Source organism: Pseudorasbora parva, chromosome 25 (assembly GCF_024679245.1).
Source record: "Pseudorasbora parva isolate DD20220531a chromosome 25, ASM2467924v1, whole genome shotgun sequence".
Taxonomy (NCBI): Eukaryota; Metazoa; Chordata; class Actinopteri; order Cypriniformes; family Gobionidae; genus Pseudorasbora; species Pseudorasbora parva.
The window spans coordinates 21407130-21434760 of NC_090196.1; the positions used below are offsets into that span (position 1 = coordinate 21407130).

The following is a 27631-nucleotide window of genomic DNA, read 5'->3' on the forward strand; positions in this document are numbered from 1 at the left end:
TGTCTGTTGCAAAATGGAAAACTGTTCTGTTGTCAGACGAATCAAAATTTTAAGTTCTCTTTGGAAAACTGGAACGACATGTCGTCTGGACTAAAAAGGACAAGGACAACTCAAGTTGTTATCAGCGCTCAGTTCAGAAGCTGCATCTCTGATGGTAGCATACACATCTGGAAAGGCACCACTGAAAGGTATATTTAAGTTCTAGTACAACATATGCTCCCATTCGCACGTTGTCTCTTTCAGGGAAGACCTGGCATTTTCCAACATGACAATGCCAGACCACATACTGCATCAATTACAACATCATGGCTGCGCAGAAGAAGGATCCGGGTACTGAAATGGCCAGCCTGCAGTCCAGAACTTTCACCCACAGAAAACATTTGGCTCATCATAAGATGCGACAAAGAAGACCTAAGACAGTTGAGCAACTAGAAAACTGTATTAGACAAGAATGGGACAACATTCCTATTCCTAAACTTGAGCAATTTGTCTCCTCAGTCCCCAGACGTTTGCAGACTGTTATAAAGAGAAGAGTGGAGGCCACACTGTGGTAAACATGGCCTTGTCCCAACTTTTTTGTAGATGTGTTGATGCCATGCAATTTAAAATCGACTTATTTTTTCCCTTAAAATTATATATTTTCTAAGTTTAAACGTTTGATGTCATCTATGTTTTATTCTGAATAAATATTGAAATTTGAAACTTCCACATCATTGCATTCTGTTTTTATTCACAATTTGTACAGTGTCACAACTTTTTTGGAATCGGGTTTGTACTTGTCTCGCAATCATCTTCTCTTCTAGTCTGTTGTGTTCTATGTAAACATGCTCTAGATGGATGTTTTTAACTGTTGCACTCACATTTTTTTTGTATTTTGCGGCACCTTGCACAACACAACGTTCTAAAACCGCTCTCTAGACCTTGTTTTTTTTTTTTTATTCCATTGCCTTGTATATTATTTTTGCGTTCCACTATTGCTTTTCCATAGTTTTTTATGTAACAAAGAAGTGTTTGATCACTGCACTTGCATCTTTTGCAGCATCAAAAAACGCACCTCTCGACCTCGTGTTCCGTCCATTTCACTTCTCTGCATCTCACGGTTTTAAACGTGAAAACCGAATGGCCATTTCGATGCGTTGCGACACCGAACGTTAGAGGCGCTGATTATTATAGCAAGGACTCAAAATGTGCTTTTTAACATTTTAACCCATGTCATTAGACGGCCATCTTTGCCCAACGAAGTCTCGAGACTCCGATTTAAACGTTGCACCATCCAAGACGTCTATCTAATGCATGTTTAGTAGAACAAATGCAGTGCAGCTGAACTCAAAAACACATTCTGAGGAACATTGTGTCTCATGTTTCCTCGACTGGATTTGTCTTTAGCCGTCACTGGGGTCAAGGTAACGGGCCTGATGTGTTTACCTTTTGTAAATGAGTAATCCTTATTACAAACTTGCATTCCTTTACTGTAAATCACTGCGGTCAGATGTGGAGAAATTCACACATCATTTTGGACGGCCTCTTAATTCTACAAATCCCGCCACATTTTTTGCTTTTAATGAATGGAAATGTTTACGCATTCTGACTGATTGAAATCAATTCATCCCTTAATTGTATCGCTTGTCTTTTGTACTTGTGTCTTTTTCTTTTATACTATTATTTGATTGTTTAAAACTGCATTCAAGCTTAATTTCAGTGGAAATACTCTGCCAGTCCTGATACAATGTAAAGTGATGCTAAAACCCCCACGTCACATGGCAGAAGGGTGGAAATGAACTAATCTCTGTGAGTACTAGCCAGGCAGGACAGATTCTCTGCCAGCTTTAATATTTTCACCATCCTATCCGTGTGCGTTTTGTTTGGAATTTAACTAAACTTTGTTACTCTCCGATCTTAATCTTCTCTTAAGGCATTGCCCAGGAAACTATTATTTATAATCTTCTTGTGCAGGTCACATGAGGTCATATAATGTCTCAGAGAGATTTCAGCGCTCAATCTGTCAGTCCACGTGTGCATGTTGCATGTGTGTCATAGCAATTACAGAGCTTTGCAGTCCATGTATTTTGAAACGTGCAGAGCCGTCCAAGTGTTCATTCTGACTAAAAAAACATTCATCTTTCTTTTTTAATAATATAGCTTGTTGGTTTGAGTGCGTCTATATTGTGTTTTGCCGGAACTATTGTCAGATGCTATATATAACATTTCCCCATAAATGAGAAGCTTGGTTCGTTTCCCTAACATGCACTGTCATGTTATGTCACCATCATTCCTATTCCATATAAACAGGCTTGTGAATTCGCCTAGCCTAACAAGCCAGACCCACATCAAGATGTTGGGTCTGGGAACACACCATTGGCAGGGCTCAATCGAGGGATGGGCTAAACGGTTGTCTTTCATTCCCTCTGCACGCAATAGGGTAGTGCTAAAACCAACCAGAGCGCTATCAGCGGTCAGACAACAATTACAAGCGGGTCGTTGAGTCTCATGCGTTTTCCCACCGACGGAGCTAGTTGATAGATTAAACTTTTTCCGTATCCGGTCGGCAAAACTCCGAACACATCTTCCTTTTTTAAAAGTTTGTTAGCAGGGAATTCACACAGAACCATCGCAACTCTGCCTTCATTGTGTTAAGCCCGCCCACCGACTCTAAACACAATATGATTGGCCTGACTAAAGTTTGTTTTTTTTATGCTCGTAGACACAAGCCAACGGAGAGTTGCTAGACAACCCTGGCTGCAAATTACATTTGCTGCCGCTAGGGTGCGTCTAGATTTCTAGGCCAGAATTCACCTTTTTTTTGCTGAGATTGTCCCAAGCAGGTGTGTGTGTGTCTGTCCACCTGTGTGCCGAAATATGTTTTGCGATTTAAAGGGATACTCCACCGCTTTTTCATATTAAACTGTTATTCCTTTAACTTAGCCGAGTTGATACATACCTCTCTCGTCTCCGTTTGGTCACTTCTAACTTGATCTCTGTTTGGTACCTAATGAATGAACTGGGCTTAGTGGGCTAAGCTAAATGCTATCAGATCGTCACGGCGCGTCAGAGCGATTAAGTGCACACACTGAGATGCGAGAGGTATGTATCAACTCGTTTTAGTTAAGGGAATAACAGTTTAATATGAATAAGTGGTGGAGTATCCCTTTAACAGTGCTGTATTCTATGCTGCTGAATAAATATAACAAATTCATCAGCTGAACATACTGAAGCCTGTTAGTATCACAGAAAAGCAGGAATTCACCTTAGCAGGTGCAGGAAGGGCAGGAAAGCACCTTCAGTATTTAATCGTTTTGCTGAATGATGTCACCAAAGACTCACATGCTGCTCACAGAGTTAAGAGTTGATGTATACACTGATGAGCAAGAACATTCATCATAGGTGAAGCAAATATTGCTAATCATTTCCTAACTGCATCTGAAATCGCATAATCTGTTGAGTGGGTACTTATTTTAAGCGAGTTATTGCACGGCCGCTAAAAAAGTATGAATGTAGTATGATTACTGTGAGTATACGTTCGCCATGTTGTCATGCCCCATCAGCATCAGTTACGTCGCTTCACTCCCCTTCATAAATCCTCTCCTGCGGCCTTGATAGTAAAAAGCACATTTCAGAACTCAGTTCTCATAATAAACATGTTAGATGCTGGAGAAATGGGCAGAAGTAAAGATCTGAACGATTTTGACAAGGGCCAAATTGTAATGGCAAGGGCAATAGAGGCCAAGGTATCTCTGAAACGGCAAGGCTTGTGGGTTGCTCTCGGTTAGTCGTGATGAGAGTGTACCAATAGTGGTCCGATGAGGGCAAACCAGCGACAGGATGTTGGGCGCCCAAGGCTCATTGATGCACAAGGGCAACGAAGGCTGATCTGAGCCAACAGATGGTCTACTGTGGCACAAGTGACACAAAATTTGTCCACCGTCGAAACAAAAGCGCCTATAGTTTTTGCTCCGGAGATGGGTGTCTAAAAGAAACTTAAAGTCCTCCTATAGTCTATAGTTTTATTATGCCTTAATGCCTTAAAATAGCTTAAAAAGAACCCTACATCCTTGTTTCATTTAGTATATTAGCCCCGCCTCCATTCACTCAACTTTACTGTAGTAAACACTGCAATGGTATCACTCTCTACAATGTCGGACACATAACAGTAATTAATATGATTAGCCTTTTGCTTGACCAAGTTATGAAATGACTAATAATGTGTTGCTAATGTTACACAAACCATGTTCGATTTCGCTATCTCAGAGTCAGACAGCTGCTTTCTAAAAAAAAATCAACATCCTTAGAAATGCTTTGAACATCAGTGGAGAAAGGCATATAGTTCATAAAATCACAGTATACATAACTCACCTGTTATATTGCTAAATGTACCTGATTTTTTCAAATCAACAAAAAACATACTGGGATAACCTGGCTTCCTTTTGAGACCCCCGTGCTTCAGAGAATAGTTACTGATACTCTAAACTGCCCACATATTGGTGTTTGTGACTTAAGAAAGAAGATTTCAAAAAGTGTTTTTGAGGCCGTCTTTGTTATCTTGAAGCATATTACCAACACCACATATACATAAACAACCTTAAAACTTGATTTTCACCACAGGACTTTAAAGAAATATTAGGGATGTTTTGTTGGTTGTTTGTAGTGGTTGCTTTGGTAACCTACGTTTGCTGAACAAGAAAAAAATGTATCATCATTCCTTGTGATAAAAGCTGCAGAGCCTGTTTTCTTTGTTAAAAGCTATGTACTGCTAACAATAGCTGCTTAATCTAGCCTAAGCGGTTCAAATTTGTCCGTTTCACATTTGTAATCTAAGCTAAATCTGAGACAACAATTACAGCTCATTCCATGCATTAACTTTGATGCCAAGTACAAAATTGACACACTTTTTTGCCTTTGAGGTATTTTTTTCATGTGTCAATCATTTACGCATAATTTCCTGTGATGAATGACAGCAGTTATTGAGTGTGCCCCTGCAAAATGAACTTTCTTGTATTACTATCTCATTGTAAGACGTAATTTAAAGTTCTCAAAAGACTTTTTGAATGACATGTCTTTGATCCTGCCAAAAGTGTACTGGTGATCTCAATTATGCTTGTGTAATGAGCCTGTGTCGACTCAGGAGTCATAAACACACCGGTTTATCGTCACAAATCCCCTGCTTTTATTTTAGACAGATAAAGAGGACAATAAATAATGGCAAACATTAGATCTACGTTTTTACAATACAGCAGTTCTTGCGATCCCAAGAATAATCCTGAATGTCATTTTCGCCCTCTCAGCATGCCGCCTGATTCAACACGGCCCATGTTTGTCCCACATTGGCATGCTGTGCATCTCTGCTCGTCCAGCTGTTCTTGAATCTTATCCAAAACCGTCAGAGTTGTTGTTTATTCAAAATGGTTCAATCCAATCCAGATTAATGGCGCTTTATCATCCGTCCCCTCCTCTTCGGCTTTAATCACAGAACACGCTGTTGCCAAACAGGAAACCAGTCTCAGAATTTTCTTCTCTTTTCTGATTGATTTGCTTCATTTTAAATAATGGGAAATTAAATGCCTAATTATTTTGTGACAAACAAATGGCCCTATTTTAGAGGAAAAATCAGAAAGTATAAATATTTCAATACCCTTTAACCTTAATTTGATGTTGTTTATATGATTAAAAACTGGAACATCATAACAGTTTTTCATTTTATCTGCAAATTTGGAGAGTACTGACATAGGGCTTTTCCAAATGCCATAATTCATACTATAATTGAGAATGAAGTGGGAGGGTGGTTCTTTTCCTTTTCTTCCTCTGTTTTTAAACATCACATTTAAGGCTTAACTCTTCAATCCTCTTAATACACCCCAGAATCCCTGAACTCAGTGACTCTTCTACATGGATGGTTGGATGCCCTACCCAAACTTCTGAGGTCATGCTGGAACCGGATGTACAGTTTGTGGCATGTTTTTAGTTCATTTGACTTTACACTTCGTAATGCATTTGTTCTACATCAAGAAGAAACTTTAGAGTTTGATTCATATTCAGTTAATTTGATATAATTCATAGATGACTGTAAGCAACCACAAATTGGCATTCCACTTGATAATTTTGCTATTAGTTGCAATTGAGCAATCATATGCATTGTGAAATTAGTCAACCACAAAATACATTTGACACTGAAAGGTCCCTTGTGACAAGAAAATTAATGGGTATAAAGAAAAAGATTGAGCAGAAATGACTTGACTGCAGATTCCAGTATGTCTAAAGGATTGTACATTTTTTTTAATTAGCAGTTTCGTTTTGAAATTGCTTCAGTCGATCTCTTAACTGTAAGCAAACAGGGATTCACGCATCAACTGCTCAGAAGTATGAATAAACAGCAGTGCGTCGCACGCACCTTTGAATCCCACAACTTTAGTTCTCAGAATATTTTCTGGTTATGCAAATTGAGTCCTTGCGTAAAAGCTAATTAGTTCACAGATGGAAGTGGTTTGCACTATTTTATCTGCCTAAATGTTGTACAATAAATAATTCTGTAGACATTTAAAGACTTCACTAAATAAAATGAGAGTTTTGTGGTTTTTAGTCGATGTGCGTTAAGTTGTATACGCTAAACATTGACAAAATTCACTTTTAGCAAATATAATACAAACGTTTCATATTTGCAATGTTACTCTTCTGGTAAAAATCACCCCCAAAAACTGACTCATCCTGCACTACAAAAATTTTTGTCCAATCAAATGCTCTCTAAAGATGAATGTCCCGGCCCTAACACCACCTGCAAACTGATTAGCAAATCATTGGTGTGATGTAAATACATCTGTTGAAACAGGAAGTAGCAGGCATATCAAAAATCCCTTTTATTTTTTAATAGCCAACAGATTTGTTACATCACAGCTGGAAAACGGATGTTCTTTACTGAAAAAAAGTTGCTACCTTAAATTTAAGTACAGTCAACATGGATGTTCAAGTCGTTTCAACTTAAATTACATTAAACTGACTTAAATTAGTTAAATCGTGTATAACTTAAAATAAAATAAAATTGCTTAGCTTATTTTTATATGATATAATTTATTTTTACAGTGTATTCGCTAGCCAATCTCATTCTATAGAGCATCTGACTAGACAAAAATCGATATTTTACCAGAAAGGAAACCGTAAATGCATATGCATATTGAATATTTAGGAAAAGTGCCGCAACATGAACTAACCACAAAACTCAAATTCTAACATTTAAACATATAAGGCTACGTAACACAAATACATAGTGTTGGTATTATAACATTAGTCAGCACACAGTGGACATCTCTCAGTCTATGCATTGGTATTTGATAAGCTGCACCTTTTAAGCTATTCTCAATGTGTATATTTGAGGCAATTAGAGAGTGAGGCGATCATAACACTACAATGGTATAATTTACATGCATTCCTCTCTTATAAAGAGAGAATATTACTGAAATCTATAGAGGCGAAATTTTCCCTGAGTTCGATTACGGGCCCATTACGATTTCAGCTGTATTAACAGCAGCACGTGCCTGTCAAACAAGTGACTCGCAAACAGGTGTGTTATCCGAGTCTTGGCTGTGCATTGAACTCAATCCGGTGTCCGAATCATCGTCATTGGCGCATGTTTTTGACAGTCCCCTCGCCTGCTCTACCCAAACATGGTCTTTGTCCACGGAAGGCAGTTGTTCAGTTTCTCCCTCATCTTTGCTCTCGTCAGCCTGTTTCCCTTCCAACTCGTCTAATCTGTGAACCTTTTCAAGTAATTCCCTCAACTCCTGTTCCTTCGCGTCCAAAAGCTCCTGACTCATATCCAAGTCGCTCCTCACCGTCTCCAGATCGGTGTTCAACCGCAGCCCGATGTATAAACTCGTATCCAGTTGTGTTTTGATCCTCTCCTCCTCTAATTGGAGTTCATTGTCTGTTAGGAGGTCCGGAGCAACTGGGACCGGCTCCTCTGGGACTGAAGTCACCTTGAGGGCCGTTTCTTCTCCTGCGCTCTCCGCGTCTTTGTTGGACAGCTCCTCCTGCCGCCGTCTCATCCACCTTTGGTTGAGTTCTTCTTGTATTTCACCTGTAAGTATCTCCATCAGAGCCTCCCTCTCGGTTAGTTCCTCCTGAAGTTGAATGACTTGGTCGCAGCGTGACGCGTATTCCTCAAACTGCGCAAAGGACGCGTCCGGATGCGCGCTGGGATCGGCATCCAAGCCCTGGTCGAGCAGATACGTGTCTTGCACATAGTTTACGCCGTGTATTTTCATTCTGTCAAAGTGAACTTTTGATTCATACCTCTCTATTTCGCTGTCCAGCTCTTTTATCCGCTGCACCTGCTGCCGAATGGTATGATCCTGCGAAATAATAAGATGAACGAGCGTTTCCATTTTCTCCGCGGATTTGTCTTTGGAAGGTTCCTCTTTCTTCCTATTCATTTTATCCAACTTTCTAAAAGCCTTCCGCACAATCCTCCGCTGTTTTTCCTGTGAAAATGGCATGGTGGTTCTGGCAGTGCAGGGGCTGTCTTTGCTGAGCACGACCCGAGCCTCGGCGCTCCTCGGTCCGCTGTTGGGCAGCGACGCATCGCTTCTGACCAGGACGAAGCGCACGTTTTCCTGCTCGTCGCCCCAAGCGCCCCACAGCCGAAGGATTTTCGTTTTGTTCGGCAGAATCCGCTCGAACCCCCTCCATTTCTCCACAATACAGTAAGACTGCGGAGTACCGCTGAGCATCGCGCCTTGCTGCAAGTTCTGGTCCTCCAGTAGCACTTTTACCACGTCCGCGCAGGTGGTGCGTCTGGACAGTCCTGACACCAGCTTCTCCTCCCGGCATACCCACACCGAGATTTTGCTCTCCTCTTTTTCCATGATAATTCACATCGATACTGTACTTTCACATTCATATAAGTTAGCCGGGGTAAAAACGAGAGATATTGCTCGTCCCGCGCGCCCGTCAGTGTGAACTGAGAGTTGTGTTTGTCCCTGAAGTTGAACTACAGCGTGTTTCTGAGGGCTCAGGCACCTCCCACACTTCAGTCCCAACATCACATGACTTTATACTCCTACTTCACTCATTGTTGATGATAATGCGCTGAGATGAACATAAACGCATACTGAGAATATCGGAGATAGTTGTCACATTTACGCCACTGAATACTACGGAACTTTTAAAGGATTTCTGTGTATGCGGAAAATGCATTTGAAAATTTCCTTCAGTATTCCACAGAAAAAAAATAGAGGTATAGTTCACTAAATCAATTGACAAATAATAAACCTGCCATTAAACACACACAAATTCAACTGGAGTTAATGAAAAGCTAATAATTACATAAGATAAATGTAGTGGTCCAGTTTATCACATCTAACATAAACGTTATATATATATATATGTGAGAGAGAGAGAGAGAAAGAGATAGATATATATATATATATATATATATATAGATATATAGATATAGATATATATATAATATATCAGGCATAATATTATGACCACAGAGAGGTGAAGTGAATAACACTGATTATCTCTTCATCACGGCACCTGTTATTTGGAGGGATATATTAGGCAGCAAGTGAACATTTTGTCCTTAAAGTTGATGGGATTTGAGGATTTGAGTGAGTTTGACAAGGACCAAGTTGTGATGGCTAGACGACTGGGTCAGAGCATCTCTAAAACTGCAGCTCTTGTGTGTGTTCCCGGTCTGCAGTGGTCAGTATTTATCAAAAGTGGACCAAGGAAGGAACAGTGGTGAGCCAGTGACAGGGTCATGGGTGGCCAAGGCTCATTGGTGCACGTAAGGAGTGAAGCCTGGCCCATGTGGTCTGATCAAACAGACGAGCTACCATAGCTCCAAATGATCAAAAATGAATGCTGGTTCTGATAGAAAGGTGTCAGAATACACTGCACTGCAGTTTGTTGCATATGGGGCTGCATAGCCACAAACCAGTCAGGGTGTCCATGCTGACCCCTGTCCACTGCCGAAAGCGCCAACAGTGGGCACATGAGCATCAGAACTGGACCACAGAGCAATGGAAGGTGACTTGGTCTGATAAATCATGTTTGCTTTAACATCACATGGATGGCCGGGTGTGTGTGCGGCATGTACCTGGGGAACACATGGCATCAGGATGCACTATGGGAAGAAGGCAAGCCGGCCCATGTTCTGCTGGGAAACCTTGGGTCCTGCCATCCATGTGGATGTTACTTTGACACGTGCCACGATAATGGTCATAATGTTATGCCTGATTGGTGCATATTATGTAAACAAAAACTTTCACGTTAGATGCGATTAATCACAATATCATTAGTTTACCTGCCTGTCATTAAACAACATCAGAGAGCTGTGAACACAATTTATTAAAATATTAGCCTACCTTGAATTATCAAGGGGTGCTTCTAATACATATTTTAGATCAAAGGGGTTTCGACAGACCAAAATGTTTGGGAATCCCATTAAAATAAATTACATTAATTTGTAACATTTAAAGTAGACATGACAACGTGCCCCAAAAAATATTTGATAACTTGTATGAAAAATACCCCCTAAGAACACAGATCAACAAATGATATATGCATTATATAACCTATAATCTTTGTTAATATTGGTGTTACTTTAAATTTCTAGTAGCCTACGTCTATTCATGACGTAAAATACATTTGATAAAATGAGATTTAGACCTTACTGTAGGCCTATGTAAGATTAAGCCTGTAACGTGGTTCACTAGAGATTCTTATACTGGAAAAGCTCAACGACTAACGTAAATCACTATGCTGACGCTGTATTATCCAGCTGTGCATAACTGGATGTCCAAATTTCCCATCGGTCAGTGCGGATTTAGGCCGGATGAGAGGGCAAAAGACAACTTTCCTGGTGAAATAAGCCGTTAGGATTATATCAACAGTTCTACTGTGCTAATACAGATCTGTTGATCTGTAGAGTTCCATTAATTATGTTTCACATCCATAGCACGTACATCTCAGAGACATCTTAGAGTTGTTATATACAATAATTTAAAAATAAGTAAATATATATATATATATATATATATATATATATATATATATATATATATATATATATATATATATATATATATATATATATATATATATATATATATATAAAACAAATATTTACAATAACAGTAGGCTAATATATTATTAACTATTATTATTTTATATGATATATAATGGGGATTTAATTGGTAGTTAATTTGTATTCTACTTGAAGAGGGTATTGTAACGTGTCATTAATGACAATGTACTGCCACATAGTGGTTGAAATAAACATTACATAGGCCACAGGCCTTTTTTTAACGTCCTCCAAAATAGAGTATGTAGTGTAGCATGTAGTGCGGAGGAAATAGAGAAGCCAAGTAAAACAGTTTGCAGTACAAACACTAAAAGTTTATTTTCATTTTTTCCGTGTCATCCCCTCAAGGAAAATGTACACGATTGAAAACAGTTATTCACCTATTAAAAAGCTCAGCATTGCAGTGCTTTTCAGACAAACTGCCGTCAAATACATTAGTGTTCCGTTTTAATGCTCATTTTACTAACAGATACTCTGCAAAACATGTAAAACATGGTTGACGAAACAAACAAACAAAACAAAATCCACAATCTCGTGTGGTAAATAAGACAAAACGACGGCTCTTTAAGCACTGGACTGTCACTCGTCACCAGTCAGGTTGTCGTTGTAACTTCACGTGACTGATGCTTATGCGTACATGAAATCTCTTTCCTTATATACACGACACCACAATCAACTGCTTTTTTTTACAGGGTGGAAAATGAATTTCTGACATGTTCATATTGAAATTAAAAATATATATAATTGTTTTTTTCCCCAGCTTTTAAAATGTCAAAGGCATTAAGGTGATAGAATCCAAATCTGAGTTCGACTTTTTTTTCCTTTTTTGGCGTCAATAATTTTCTGAGCTGGAAAAAACAAACAAAGGCACTTTCAACACCTTTAGCTTTCACTTGGCATGAACTGAAGTGATAGAATGTGTTTATTTGGTGTACAAGAGAGAAATGTGATCTACTTTGCTTTGACTGGCTTGACAACAAAGAAAATTTGTGGGACAAAATTCAAACGATAGCTGTGGTTATATACTTTTACTCACAAGTCAGTGATGATGAACACTAAGGCACAATATGCTTTGGTGATTTTGCTATGTAAATTCCCTTTATTTTGTAGCCTATTCTGACAAGGGACGTGCTAGTTTCTTAAATCTGAAGTATGTAATTTTGTTCACCCCAACAGCGCCATCTAACGGAATTTCTAAAATAAACATACATAGCCCCGCCCTCATAGCACGCCATTGGTCGAGTCAGTGTTTTCATAGCGCAGTTTTCACAAAAATTAACCAATGAAATGGCTTTACTTTCACTCTGCATATTATTTATAACAGGGAAAAGTTACATACTTCAGTTTTAAAACTTCACAAATAAACAAAACTGATTAAGGGCTGTATTTGTCTTCAGCATAATTTGTTAAAGTTTCTATTAAAGAAAATGATTTGTTTCTTAGTGTTTTAGTACTGGAACAGCCCATGTGCAGTGTAAGGCAGGTAGTTCCACATAAATAATACAGTACCTTTTTATGCTCTTTCATTAATGTTAAATCCACTAAAGGTGAAAACAAAAATACCAGGGGCGAAGGCTGAATAACAGAAAAAAGCTTTCATGTACTATGACAATACGGGTTTATATAAGCAACGTTCTTTCCAAACACATTGTGGTTTAAAACATCAGCCAAGTTAAACAGACATCCAAACAAAATATCAAAACCGTACCGTTTCACACACGACAGGTTAAAGAAAAATAAACACCAAAACACGAGTGATGAACAAATAATAATGTAATTATTCATTCCAGACCTCACCCAAAACATGACAAAAGCCTTCTGGGTGGGACTGACAGAGGCACAGCCACTTAAAATGAGGTTGTGAGTCACTCAAAGGCTTTTCTTAGTCCGTCAGGCTTTGCCGCACTTGGCCTATAGCCTAAAAGTCTCGGTGAATATAAAGTCTCCACTGTTCTGTTTTTTCCCTCTCTGTGGGCAGCGGGTCGCTGACTGACTGACTGCTCTTAGTGTTACTCGTGTGAGTCGGTAGCCTCAGTCTTTGACCAGTCTGTAGATGTGATGCTGAGCGCCATGCTCGCTGTTTGAGACCTCGAACACGCAGGCCATGCACAGTAGGGTCTCTTGAGTTTCTCTGTTTGTCACCACCTGCAGGAACGGTGCGAGAAAGGCTGCTTTTAGCGGTCCGCAACATTTGGCACAGACTATTTGCACACAGAACGACATGAGAATTGTAGGACCTACCAATAGAATGGTAAAGTTTTCTAGGACGCTGTTCATCATGTACTTCTCGGGCAGGTGCTTGAGCTTATGGATGAAGTTGATCATGTATTCACACATGGGAGACCGGCTGATCTTGTACACAAAACGTCCGTTCTCAAACCGAGCATACTCCGTCTACCAGACAAAGAAATAAATGATTGAAAATTAATATATAGTCTAATATATATATATAACATTTTACACACATTACATATTTCAATATTTCAAATAAAATAATGCATATATATTACATATGTACAATATAGGCCAAAAGTTTGGACACACACATTTGTAATGTTATTGAAAGAAGTTTCTTCTTATTTAAAAAATATTTTTTAAATATTGTAATATATTACAATTTAAAATATTTGGGTTTTAATGTATTGTACTTTATTTCTGTGATGCAAAGCTGAATTTTCAGGATCATTCCTTCAGTCTTCAGTGTCACATGATCCTTCAGAAATCATTCTGATATGAGGATTTATTATGACTGTTGGAAACCGTTCTGCTGCCTAATATATTTGATGAATAAAAGGTTTAAAAGAACTGCATTTATTCAAAATAAAAACATTTTCAAATAATATAAATCTCCTTTACTATCAATTTTTATCAATTTAATACATCCTTGCTGAATAAAAATATTGATTTATTTCAAAAAAGACTGACCCCGAATTGTATAGTGTGATGTGTATTGTTGTTACAAAAGATTTCTATTTTTAAAACATTTGCTTCTTTTAATTTGTTTTTACCTTTTATTCATCAAAATATTATATAAAAAGTATCACAGGTTATGCAAAAATATTAAGCAGCAGAACTGTTTCCAACTTTGAAAATGAATCCTCATATTAGAATGATTTCTGAAGGATCATGTGACACTGAAGACTGGAGGAACGATCCTGAAAATTCAGCTTTGCATCACAGAAATAAATGATAATTTAAAGTATAATAAATTGAAAAACAAATATTTTAAATTGTAATAATATATCACAATATTCCATTTTTTCTGTATTTTTGATCAAATAAATGCAGGCTTGATGAGCAGAAGAAACTTCTTTCAAAAACATTACAAATAGTAATGGATCCAAACTTTTGGCCTGTACTGTGTATGATTTTAAATATTACAATATTTCTAATAAAAAATATGAACTGAACCTTAAAAAAAAATCATATAATTGTAAGTTAAAAAGAAATACATATATTGTACATGTATGATTTTTAATTAAAATATTTTTTAATAAAAGTGAAAATTAACTGAATTTTAAAAACTATATATATTATTTTTGCATTATATTAAAACACACACACAATTTACATGTATGTGTGTGTGTGTGCGTATAGTGTATATATATATATATATATGTGTATATATATATATATATATATATATATATATATATATATATATATATATATATATATATGTATATATGTATATGTATATATAAATATTACAATAAAATTTAATTAACTGAAAATAATACAAATAAAATGATTTTGTATAAATTTGACACTTATAAATGATTTTAAATATTACAATATTTCTAATAAAAGAATATTAAATGAACTTTAAAAAATACAATTAAAGTTAATATAACTGTATATAAAATACATTTATTGTAAAGAATGTAAATAATTAGATATTACATTTTAATTTTTAAATATTACAAGTAAAACTGAATATTAACTGAACTAAAAAATACAATTTAACATTGTATATGAACATTTAATAAAATTATATATTTTTATTTTATTTTTATTTTTATAAATGTTTTATTTTTATATATATATATATATATATATATATATATATATATATATATATATATATATATATATATATATATATATATATATATATATATATATATATAATAAAAAACATCACAATAATATATATAATAGATAATTTACATTTTGAAACATATCATAAAAAAACAAATCTATAGTAAATTTCAAGTTTACTCTTGATTGGATACATTCCTCACCTCAACTTTTTCAACCACTTGTTTCCCGAAGGAGCAGACCTTTGTCGAGCAGGTAATGGTCATGTTCTCTGAGCTCTCGTACTGACTGGTCACGCCATAGAATGCCCCAGAATCCTCCTGGATGTTGCAGTTCAGGTCGGCCTGCGGACGCACCAAATAACAGCTTAGTGACGATAAATAAACAGATAGAGAGAAAATGTTGACAAAAGCAAATCTGACCACACGGTTTGCATACAGCTGGGAAAATAGGGGAGTAATTTGTCTGACGCTAATAAATAAAAGGTGCTTTAAAATCAATAGTAAACTCTTTGGCTACTTTAAACTGAATAGAGCCTTCTGTGATATCCATCAAGGCCACAGACACCTGGAATCACTGGCGTCTTATTTACAGCTGCATTTAATCAAACTTCTGCTAGTTTATTTTAAAATGCTGAGTATATCAAACGCTGTTGAAAGATCATAAAATCTTTTGTACAGAGATTTTTTTGTCTCAGAGATTTCAAGGCTATAAAACATGATTTATTATGCACAACTGTGCATTGATCAGAAACAATAAGAACACTCTATTCATTATTCACTAAAAAGTAAAAGATAAACCATGCACGTTTTGGCCAGCACAACCCACCATCTGAAAACTAGTAAGGAGTGTAAGAGTGTAATAAGTGTTAACCTTCAGAGAGCGGTGTGCTTCTTTATTTCAGTTTGTACAGGATGTGGCCATCTGATGTGCTCATGTGCTTGCACCTGTCGCTCAGAGTGGCAGGTGTTCAAATAAAGGCTCACTATCAAATCCAGCATCAGCAGTATTAAAGGACAGCACGCGCTGTGTTTCACATTCAGACCGCCCAGGGATTAAATACACCACTGCTGGCTTTAACGCAGCACTTTAATCAAATGCAAACGTGTTGAACCAATTCAGCTGCCTCCATTCAAACTGATGAAGGTCACTAGTGGTCGACAGACACTGATTTTTATTAGCTCATGTATGGTGGTTTCTTCAACTTTTGGTGCATTTATTTCATAGGAGTTTATTTTTAATTTTAAAAAGATGACACTGATCAGGCATAATATTTTGACCACCTTCCTAATATTGTGTTGATCCCCCTTTTGCTGCCAAAACAGCCCTGACCTGTTGAGGCATGGACTCCACTTGACCCCTGAAGGCGTGCTGTGGTATCTGGCACCAAGATGTTAGCAGCAGATCCTTTAAGTCCTGTGAGTTGTGAGGTGGGGCCTCCATGGATCGGACTTGTTTGTCCAGCACATCCCACAGATGCTCGATTGGATTGAGATCTGGGGAATTTGGAGGCTAAGTCAACACCTCAAACTCGTGCTTCTTAAACCATCCCTGAACCATTTTTGCTCTGTGCATTATCCTGCTGAAAGAGGTCACAGCCACCAGGGAAAACCGTTTCCATGAAAGGGTGTACATGGTCTGCAAAAGGCTTAGGTAGGTTGTGCATGTCAAAGTACCATCCACATGGATGGCATGACCGAAGTTTCTTTGCCCAAAGCATTACACTGCCTTCGCCAGCTTGCCTTCTTCCCATAGTGAATCCTGGTGCCATGTGTTCCCCAGGTAAGCGATGCACATGCACCCAGCCATCCATTTATAATGTAAAAGAAAACATGATTCATCAGACCAGGCCACCTTCTTTTATTGCTCCGTGGTCCAGTTCTGATGTTCATGTGCCCACTGTTGGCGCTTTCGGCAGTGGACAGGGGTCAGCATGGGCACCCTGACTGGTTTGCGGCTATGCAGCCCTATAGGCAACAAACTGCGATTCACTGTGTATTCTGACACCTTTCTATCAGAACCAGTGTAAACTTCTTGAGCAATTTACAGTAGCTCGTCTGTTTGATCGGACCACATGGGCCAGCCTTTGCTTCATACGTGCATCAATGAGCCTTCAGGAACCATGACCCTGTCGCCGGTTCACCACTGTTCCTTCCTTGGACCACTTTTGATAAATACTGACCGCTGGAGACCGGGAACACCTCACAAGAGCTGCAGTTTTAGAGATGCTCTGACCCAGTCGTCTAGCCATCACAACTTGGTTCATGTCAAACTCTTCAAAAAATGCTGAATGTTCACTTGCTCCCACCCACTAACAGGTGCCGTGATGAAGAGATAATCAGTTTTATACATTTCACCTGTCAGTGGTCATAATGCTATGCCTTATGCTATGCCCGTTATCCCAGACCCAGACTTTCAGTCTTAAACTATAAAAAGCCATAACAAAAAATAAATTATGTTTAAAGTTTATTTTAGAATTAAAGTAAAAAATGAATACACATTTTAAATTACCCTTTTTATTTTTATTTTTAAAGTAAACCAAAATTGCCCATACTTGAAGAAACACTTTACAAAACTAACTTTGTATTTAGTATTTACTACTGAAAAATATTGTTTTATATTAACAACATGTTTCACTATGAAAATTATAACATTTCAAAAGTAAAAGTAACTGAATTATGAATTATTTAAAGAATTGCCCTTATCCCAGACCTAGACTTTCATTCATTCTTAAACTATGAAAAGCCATCATAAAAAAATATTTAGTTATTTTAGAATTAAATTTGTTATATAAAATTGATTCAGCTAAAATTGCCCATTCTTGAAGTATTTAATAGTTATTCAAATTAGGTTTTTATATTGAAAATATAATTTAATATGAAAAATAATAATATTAAACAAGAGGCAAAAATGAAAAGAACTGAATTATAAGTTATTATAGTAATTAGCTTTATCCCAGAGCCAGAGTTTCACTTAATCTTAAACTATAAAAAGCCACCATAAAAAATAATGTTTAAAGTTTATTTTTAGAATTCAAGTTTATTTAAAATTTATTCAGTTAAAACTGTCCATATTTTAGCATGGAGCACAATCATTTGGATATACTCCGGGGTTTCTACTGATACAAAGCCATATGCTAATCGCTGAAGTAACCCTTTAATGCTAAATCACTGAAAGAACCCTTTAAATATATTCACTATATCACACCATTGTTTAAATGATAGAAAGTAGCACATACAATGATGTGGAAACAAAAGAAGGAAATGGGATTGGAAAATAATTCAAACTCAGTCTGTATTGTTTGCATGAGCAGCACTCGGCTAACAGCTACGCCACGGCCCGACTGCTCAAATGAACACAAACGCTCTCAGACTCACCCAGAACTTGACCAGGAAGAAGGCATTCTGAGGCCCTTTTCCAAACAGCTCCTTCAGCCCACCCTTCTTCTCAGGGAATTTGTCGTAGATTTGACGAATGTCCACTGTCTCAAGCAGTGCATCGTTGTACGAATAATTTGTCTGGCCGATGTGCACAAACAGATGCTTGTTGTACTGCAAAAAGAGTTGGTAATTAGATCAATACAACATATTTTACTTTGCACAAAAAAACTGTGTAAGATGTTTGTTGTTGAAGGAACAAGCTTTTTTTTCTAGTTTAGTTCAAATGCTATTCCCAAATGTTGTTTGTGTCAGTAATGAAGCATTTCAGATGGCATATGTGAAGCTGTTTCAGGTACTTTCTGAACCTCCACCCCAAAGCTGCGTGTTTGCGTGGCTGGAGGACTGTATAGAGAACGCTCCTCGTTCTGCGTATAGATACAAACGCATGATTAATAGCAGCTGTCACGCCAGACCAGAGGGACAAGCATTTCATAGAGATGCTGCCAACATGATCGATTACACAGGTCTGCTAGAACATGGACACGAGACATTTTGATAACCTGTAGGTCACAAGAAGTTCTTCCCAGGGCTCACTTTTAATCTACGCATGCTGTTGTCATCTTCATTGTCTTGACTGCAGTCAGATCAGTGTTTAAATAGGACGTTCAGCATCGGTCACCTGATTTAAAGACACTGTTGGATGACTACTAGATCATAATAAAGCAGACTCAGCTGCAACAACACCTCTGGGTTATTTTCATGTACCAGAAAAGACGTGTTTTAGCGCTTCATTCAATTTGAGCTGAAAATGTCTTAAGAAGTAGCCTGACAAGCCAGACCCACATCAAGATGTTTGGTCTGGAAACTCACCATAGACAGGGCTCAATCTGAGGGGCGGATAAACGGTTGTCTTTCAAACTCCCTCTGCACGCGATAGGATAGCGCTACACCAACCAGAGCAACGAAGGTGAAGCAGAGCTAGCTGATAGATTAAACATTCACCGTATCCTGTCGGTAAAACTCCGAACACATCTTCCCTTCTTAAGAATGACTTCAGTGCCGTTCTTTGTTTTTTTCTCAGAGAAAAGCTTAACTCCAAGTCTTCCAGAGTCGCGGTCAAAGCTGATTCGAAAGACCGCCGTTCTCCAGTTTCTGTGTTTACTAGAAGCACGAAAACGCAACTCAGCCGTCGTCATTACGGCTCCGCCCACCGACTCTATACACGATGTGATTGGCCCGACAAGGGTTTGGCGTTTACAGCTCAGAAGGGTATTGAGAGTTGCTAGACGACACTCGCAGCAGATTAGATTTGCTGCCGCTTGTGTGCGTCTAGAGTTCTAGGCTACTTAAGAAGTGCTGTCCTGCGCTTCTGTAGATATCCAGCATTATCATTGGATCAGAGAAAAAAAAGGATGTGACCTAGAATCCCATTTATTATGCTAAGCTAAGCTAGCTGCAACACTGCCAAACTAAAACAATGCATGCACTGAGACAAAAATGCATTTGCCCACATATCTAAATGTAGGAAAGAAGTTGAATAAGCCCTATTTCTAAAAACGGTGGAGTATTCCTTTAATGTCTGCTTTGAAACAATATGTATTGTGAAAAGTGCTATACAAATAAATGTGAAATGTGAATAGACCATTTCAGAATGTTTGTAAACAATCGCCTCAAGATACTTCCGGGTGGCAGAACGCGAGCGGCTTCTACTGACAAACTGAAGAGATCAGCCGGCTACTGTAAATAGTAACATAGTTAAGAACATTGCTGTTGTTTAAAGTTGAAACTATGACGAAAACGTGTTGTGTTTGGGGTTGCGCCATCAGATATACAGGAAAAGGTGTAGGATTTTATCGATTTCATTCAGAAAGAAGTAAATATATGCAGCAAAACCTGTGGATGAGGAGGCTAAAGCGAGTGGACGTCGTCAAAAGTGGCGCTACAGAGAAGTATTCTCAAAATGGTCCATCTACAAAATCATAGCAGAGCATAATTATCTTCAGCTGGGGAATTTCGAGACTAATATTAGTAAACTTTAGATCTCTTTTAACCCCTTACGATTCAAAGATCATACGGCCTCAGATTACTATTGTTCAACATTCACTGCTCATCACACATTATCTGGACAAACTCAGTATCATCAGAAAGATTAAAGACTCCAGCTTTGATATTTGAACACTGTTTATGATAAAACTGGGTTGCAGTGACATTCAATTCTTAATTTATGTCAGGAGTGCATTATTATCGATCCGTTATGAACGATATTTTGAATAGATTATCAGACGCACTTTATTCTCTCGTCTTCACTGGCTCATTTGTGTTCACAGAGATCGCAAAGAACAGCTTTCAGTTTAGCTCTTAGTTTAAAAGTCCTCATATTTGGATAAATATTGACATATCACGTTTGCAAAATATTTCGTCATACAGAATACCATTTCTATTCATTTCTCACGGAATTATTCGATATAAAAGAGTTAAAACATGCGCAGACCTCTCTCCTACTGTCTCGGACATTTCCTCATTCTGGCTCGAACGGGCCTATTCTAAATTTCTACGCGTGAACTAAGAAGCTAATAAACACACGATAACTATGGAATAAGGTTTTTGTGTGATTGTTCATGTGATTTCGGCTATTTTATATCAATAATGGATGTTTACATGACTGCTAACAGGTGTAGTGATTAGTTCCATATAAAATTATAAATATAACATATTTTAACATCGGGAGTTTGTGAGATATTGCAGATGCCACGAGTCATTAAAGTGGATAATTGCATCAAATCAGCTGGGAAACAGCATGACCGCACCGCGAGCCGGCCGCAATCACACAAGGTTTCGTGTTAAACACAGACACCGGAACTTTCAATGTTGCTGCTATAGCTTCAGATACAAAAAATAAAGAAAAAATGTGTGCAAAGGATTTGTTGAAAAGCAGAGAACAGGGAAATAGACTATCTACGATAGCCTAACATATTGTAATTCAAACAGCAACAGTCACTAAAATAACTACTCAATGGTAGGCTGAAGCTCATTTAAAAATTGTGGTATTAGACTAGCACTACATCTACTAGACCAAGGTTAGGCATTTCATGTATTGCTATTAATGAATTAATTAATCGGTCCCTCAATAATCATGTTAACTATGTCTGAATACTAGCGTTGCCATAGGAACGCTTCGGCTTTTGCCACCCGGAAGAACGTTTATTACTGTTGTGACGTCATGGTGATTTGTCGTATACTTAATGGATAATAAAATTGACAGAACTGCCTGAAGTCACCATTTAATATTTTTAGATATTTAGACCTGTTATGTGATGTTTATTTGATCTATGCATAGATGTTCAGTACTGAAGATGTAAAGCAACTGTGTTTTTGAGCAGCAGTGCAGTGTAAAAGCAGGTCGAGGCCACTCTTCTGTCGCTATCTCTGCAGTAATTCTGGGTATGTGTGCTGACTCACTGAATCTGGGTCCCGCTGATGCTCCAGGAAGGAGGAGAACTCCACCAGCCGCAGTTTAGAGGTGCCGATGGAGCGCCCGTGCCACACCGGCATTGCGGCTGTGAGGGATGTCGGGGACTCGTAAGCTACACACACAAACACAGCATTTACAAACATCAGTGATGCATTAAAGAAATAAGACCGGAGCCATTAAAGGGATAGTTCACCTAAAAATGAATATTCTGTCATAATTTACTCACCCTCAACTTGTTCCAAACCTGTATGAGTTTCTTTGTTCTGCCGAACACACACACACAAAAAGTTTTTGCCGGAAATTAAGCGGTTCATGGGCCTGATGAATTCCATATTTTTTTCCCCTCAATAGGGGCCATGAAGTCTAGGGCCCATGAATTATTTGGTTTCCGACATTATTCAAAATATCTTCTTTTGTGTTCAGCAGAAGACATTCATACAGGTTTGGTTTGGAACAACTTGAGGATGACAAATGATTGACAGAATAAAAAAAATTGTGTGAACTGTAATTAAACTAGAATAAATATAGTAGATTATTTTATTAATAATTGTACTTAGACACTTACGTATTGTAATTATCTGGTTTTAAGGTAATATAGTATACATATAATTTTTATACATATCATATTACAATTAAAGTCAATTTAGTGTAAATACACTTTGTATTTATTATAAATTATATTATAAATCTTATAAATAGAAATCTAATAAGAAACAATTCCTGATACCAATGTTATTCTAATTATTATATAATGATATAAATATATTTATTTTATATGAACAAAACTTATTAATTCGATAATAAACTATTCTTCCACCAAGTAATTTTATAATTATTATTATGAAGCACTATTAATAAATTTATTAAATTAATTGTTTATGATTGAATACATTAAATCAATGTGTTAATTGTTATAAATGTGCTTCATAATAATAATTATAATATGTTAAGGTTATAAGGCACATTTATATAAATCAATCAAATTATTTATGCAATAAAATATAAATTAATAACAACTGCCACAAAATAATGAAGCTATTTTGACAAAAGCAACAACTTTGAGTGTGCTCATCTCATCTTATATAAGAACCAGATTTATCCTTGTTACAAATATACCAAATCTAAGTGGGTATATGCAAACTAACACATTCATAACGCATAATTAAGTTCCAAGGCATTTGCACTGTAAAAAATATATTGTTTTTTGTTGGTTTAACTTAAAAAAGTAAGTAACTTGGTTGCCTTAATTTTGAGTTTATTGAAATTAAAATTTGAGTTGATGCAATGAAGGAAATTTGTTTAATAAATAGAAACCCAAAATATTTTTGTATCTGAACCATAAAAAATTTGATAAATCATGAAAATAGCACTATTTGTCATGTTTCACTGCGTCATCAGAAATAAAACACACACAATTACCCAATATGCTTACAAAATCTTTTAATAATATTTTAATAAAGGTTGTCGAATCTCAAAAAAAAAATCATTGTATTAACTCAATTTTTATTTCAATGAACTCAAAATTAAGGCAACCAGGTAACTTTTTTTCTAAATATTTTTTTACAGTGTTAGTGGTGGATGTACACACTTGCAATGGCTGTGGCCGTCTGGATGGGGTAATTCTGCTGTGAGAACGGCTTTATACTGAGGAACAAGACAGGTGATTATTACAAGGTGTCGTTTTCAGGGCAGAAGTTGTTTATTACTTTATAATTCATTGTTTTAATAGGTACAAATTCAGCTATTTGTAACTGAATTAGTGTACATTATACTTACTCTTGTGAGGAACCAGGCTGCCCTGTTGGTACCTGCCAAATCTAAAAAAGGAGCAAAAGCAACGCTCATTCACAAATGACCTGCAGCGCTAGTGTGAAACAAACCAGATGCATGGATATATTATTTTGCTTGTCCTTTAAATGGATTTAAAGTGGGCTGGGGCATCTCTTACCCCTGTCGACCCAGGCAAGGTGGCCCGTGGGAGTCCCGCGAGCCCCAGCCGGCTGTGGATGGCCGTGGCCGAGACGATCTGTGCTGAAGACATGGCTGCCATCCTGTTGATCGCATCATTCTTCACGGTCTGATCCTTCAACAACACACATCACAGAGAAGATTCAGCTCCTGCGCTGTTACGGTTATAAACCGCTTTTTATGAAAGGTTTTAATACAGGCCAGCCGGTATTTCTAGCTCAAGGGCAAAGGGTCTCATCATTTCTTTGAATGAATTAGTCTTGAGACCTGACGCCATGGAAAAGTAGATAAGACCCATTTAAACGGCTCTACCATGAATCTTTAAACAATCTAAATGGGAAAATAGATTTGCCATTGACCCTTGAATCTGAAAATTTGAAGTGTTGAAATGAATAAACTCAAAGAGCTTCTGGGTCACCTTAATATTTACTTTTTATATAAAACTTAAATAGCTTTATATAAGTGCTTGTTAATGCATATAGCAGAATTAAAAAAAATACATTTAATTTGGCATAGAGATCTTTCTGAGTCACAAATACTACAAAATACGAGAATTACTGTGAATCTACATAACACGTTAGACCAACAATATGCCCTCAGATGTTCTCGTAACTAGTAATGTTAAGGATTTCTGAGCTCCCAGAATGCACTGCGCATGATTATGTGGCAAGTTTTGCCTTTATGCATGTTTGTTGATAGACTTATATGACTCGTGTTGCTCATTTGGAGAATGTGAGCTCTGTTCTTGTCAGCTGTAGTGTATGAAAGCAGCAGTCAGTCAGAGTGTCTCATAAATGGGTTTCATTCTGGTCAAGCATTCTATCAAGTACTAGAGTGCAAATGCTCAAAGAACAGCCTTTTGTATAATCAAATGAGTAACCAATCCTATTACTCCTTTCCTCTCTTCCAGTTACTGTTCACTATATCAGACTTTGTAAAGAAGGCAAAAGCATATGGGGGAAAAAAAGACTAAAACAGAACTTTTACCTTATTGACTGCAGATTTAGAGTTCTTTATATTAAAGTCACCATGAAATCATAATTTACATTTCTTGTCGACAGGCGGGACAACATGTCACTCAACCAATAACAAACCAATACCATCCAATCAAAATCAAGTCTCGTCCTACATTTTCTTTTTCTATAAGCCGTTTCACTCAGACATGCGTTAAAATAGGGGGAAAAAAGGGGATCGCAACTTCTGTTTCATGCCGAATTTAAGTACTGTCAGTTGAAGTATTAAATGCAGTGGTCAATCAGACATATTTAGGTCTACAATGTATGAAAATGGCATTGAGCGGTCTAACTTTTACTCAGCATGCTTTATCGTTCTGCAATAGATAATGTTAGTGCACTTAAAATTGTCAAAGTGTATTCATACAAGTAAATGATCCTGAGTCAGTGAACTGTCATTCGCTGTTTAGCCAGCAGATGCCACAGCTGTTCAAAAACATAATCCTTTGACACCCCTTTTCCTTAAAAGGTCAGACAGCAACAACATCAGCCAACAAAACACACAAAGTACAATGTACTTATTGTGTTCATATTGTAATGTAGAACTCTTTTGCTGATATTGAGGTGTGATACGGGTAAAGTTAGGGACTATTGTGGTGGTATGGGTAAGTTTAAGGGTAAAGTCAGGGACAGGTGTGGTGGTATGGGTAAGTTTAAGGGTAAAGTTAGGGACAGGTGTGGTGGTATGGGTAAGTTTAAGGGTAAAGTTAGGGACAGGTGTGGTGGTATGGGTAAGTTTAAGGGTAAAGTTAGGGACAGGTGTGGTGGTATGGGTAAGTTTAAGGGTAAAGTTAGGGACAGGTGTGGTGGTATGGGTAAGTTTAAGGGTAACATTAGGGACAGGTGTGGTGGTATGGGTAAGTTTAAGGGTAAAGTCAGGGACAGGTGTGGTGGTATGGGTAAGTTTAAGGGTAAAGTTAGGGACAGGTGTGGTGGTATGGGTAAGTTTAAGGGTAAAGTTAGGGACAGGTGTGGTGGTATGGGTAAGTTTAAGTGTAAAGTTAGGGACAGGTGTGGTGGTATGGGTAAGTTTAAGGGTAAAGTTAGGGACTATTGTGGTGGTATGGGTAAGTTTAAGGGTAAAGTTAGGGACAGGTGTGGTGGTATGGGTAAGATTAAGGGTAAAGTTAAGGACTATTGTGGTGGTATGGGTAAGATTAAGGGTAAAGTTAGGGACTATTGTGGTGGTATGGGTAAGTTTAAGGGTAAAGTTAGGGACTATTGTGGTGGTATGGGTAAGTTTAAGGGTAAAGTCAGGGACAGGTGTGGTGGTATGGGTAAGTTTAGGGGTAAAGTTAGGGACTATTGCGGTGGTATGGGTAAGTTTAAGGGTAAAGTTAGGGACTATTGCGGTGGTGTGGGTAAGTTTAAGGGTTAAGTTAGGGACCGGTGTGGTGGTATGGGTAAGTTTAAGGGTAAAGTTAGGGACTATTGCGGTGGTATGGGTAAGTTTAAGGGTAAAGTTAGGGACTATTGTGGTGGTGTGGGTAAGTTTAAGGGTTAAGTTAGGGACCGGTGTGGTGGTATGGGTAAGTTTAAGGGTAAAGTTAGGGACTATTGTGGTGGTATGGGTAAGTTTAAGGGTAAAGTTAGGGACTATTGCGGTGGTGTGGGTAAGTTTAAGGGTAAAGTTAGGGTCAGGTGTGGTGGTATGGGTAAGTTTAAGGGTAAAGTTAGGGACTATTGTGGTGGTATGGGTAAGTTTAAGGGTAAAGTTAGGGACTATTGTGGTGGTGTGGGTAAGTTTAAGGGTTAAGTTAGGGACCGGTGTGGTGGTATGGGTAAGTTTAAGGGTAAAGTTAGGGACTATTGCGGTGGTATGGGTAAGTTTAAGGGTAAAGTTAGGGATTATTGTGGTGGTATGGGTAAGTTTAAGGGTAACGTTAGGGACAGGTGTGGTGGTATGGGTAAGTTTAAGGGTAGGGTTAGGTGTAAGGGAAGGTTCAACAGTGTAATTATAAATGTACAATGTAAAAAAAACAAAAACATTTATGTACACAATAAGTGCATTGTATCAAATTATTAATTTAAAAGTGCCCTAGAATGAGTTGAAACAATATGTTAAATTGTTCTCTGATATCTACATAGAGGGTATGTGGCTAATTTAAGGGCAAAAAATGTCCAGATACAGTTTTACAGGTCCATTTACAACCCTATAAATTTTCCCTAGGATGTAATGCTCTGTTTTTGCCTTATTTGGAAGAGTCATGAATATTAATGTTGAGCTCTGCTCTGATTGGCTTATTTCAGCAGCTCACACAAGTTCAGTTGTTCAGTGAAGCGGCTCGTGAGTCCTGACAGAGCACAGACCGACTAAATGACACTTTAAACAGAACATCTCAAATGGAGATTGCTAAAATGCAGCTTACTTGTTTATTGGTGTTTTCAGAAGAGAGCTTGCGTGTATATGGTTGCCAGATTGCACATTTAGGTAAAACACGGATAGTATACGTGTTCTTTTCACAGAAATGCTCTGATGGGGGATTTAAATTACTGAAATCTGGCAACCACCAAAACGTTTTTATTTTTTAAACTACATTTTAGACTCGTCTTTTTTCGTCAACGATATTGCATGTTTATAAAACGTTAGTCATAATGTAGGCTACACAGTGGCTGTGATGTAGGCTACTCTGAAATACAAGCATGCAAAAACATCATACTTAAGTTCTCAAAAATATAAATA

At 37.5% G+C, this 27631-nt stretch overlaps 3 protein-coding genes across 4 annotated transcripts in view; 1 reads left to right on the plus strand and 2 right to left on the minus strand.

Moving 5' to 3' along the window:
• Window positions 1-22044, plus strand: part of si:ch211-266k8.4 (TBC1 domain family member 10B) — a 77073-nt gene extending 55029 nt beyond the window's left edge. Inside the window, exon 15 of the mRNA XM_067436078.1 lies at window positions 21928-22044. Within this exon, the coding sequence (XP_067292179.1) occupies window positions 21928-21949 (22 nt within the window). The 3' untranslated portion in view covers window positions 21950-22044. The remainder of the gene's footprint in view (window positions 1-21927) is intronic.
• Window positions 5138-8958, minus strand: rassf10a (Ras association domain family member 10a). The gene has a single exon (XM_067436409.1). The coding sequence runs from the start codon at window positions 8847-8849 to the stop codon at window positions 7524-7526; it is 1326 nt and encodes a 441-aa protein (XP_067292510.1). The 5' UTR covers window positions 8850-8958; the 3' UTR covers window positions 5138-7523.
• tead1a (TEA domain family member 1a) overlaps window positions 11367-27631 on the minus strand; it is a 48555-nt gene continuing 32290 nt past the window's right edge. For both annotated transcript variants that reach the window (XM_067436081.1, XM_067436080.1), the window contains exons 5-12: window positions 23916-24050; window positions 23744-23784; window positions 23556-23611; window positions 21955-22079; window positions 18493-18666; window positions 15319-15459; window positions 13316-13468; window positions 11367-13219 (exon numbers count right to left, since the gene is read on the minus strand). In XM_067436081.1, the coding sequence (XP_067292182.1) occupies window positions 13106-13219; window positions 13316-13468; window positions 15319-15459; window positions 18493-18666; window positions 21955-22079; window positions 23556-23611; window positions 23744-23784; window positions 23916-24050 (939 nt within the window). In that variant the 3' untranslated portion in view covers window positions 11367-13105. The remainder of the gene's footprint in view (window positions 13220-13315; window positions 13469-15318; window positions 15460-18492; window positions 18667-21954; window positions 22080-23555; window positions 23612-23743; window positions 23785-23915; window positions 24051-27631) is intronic.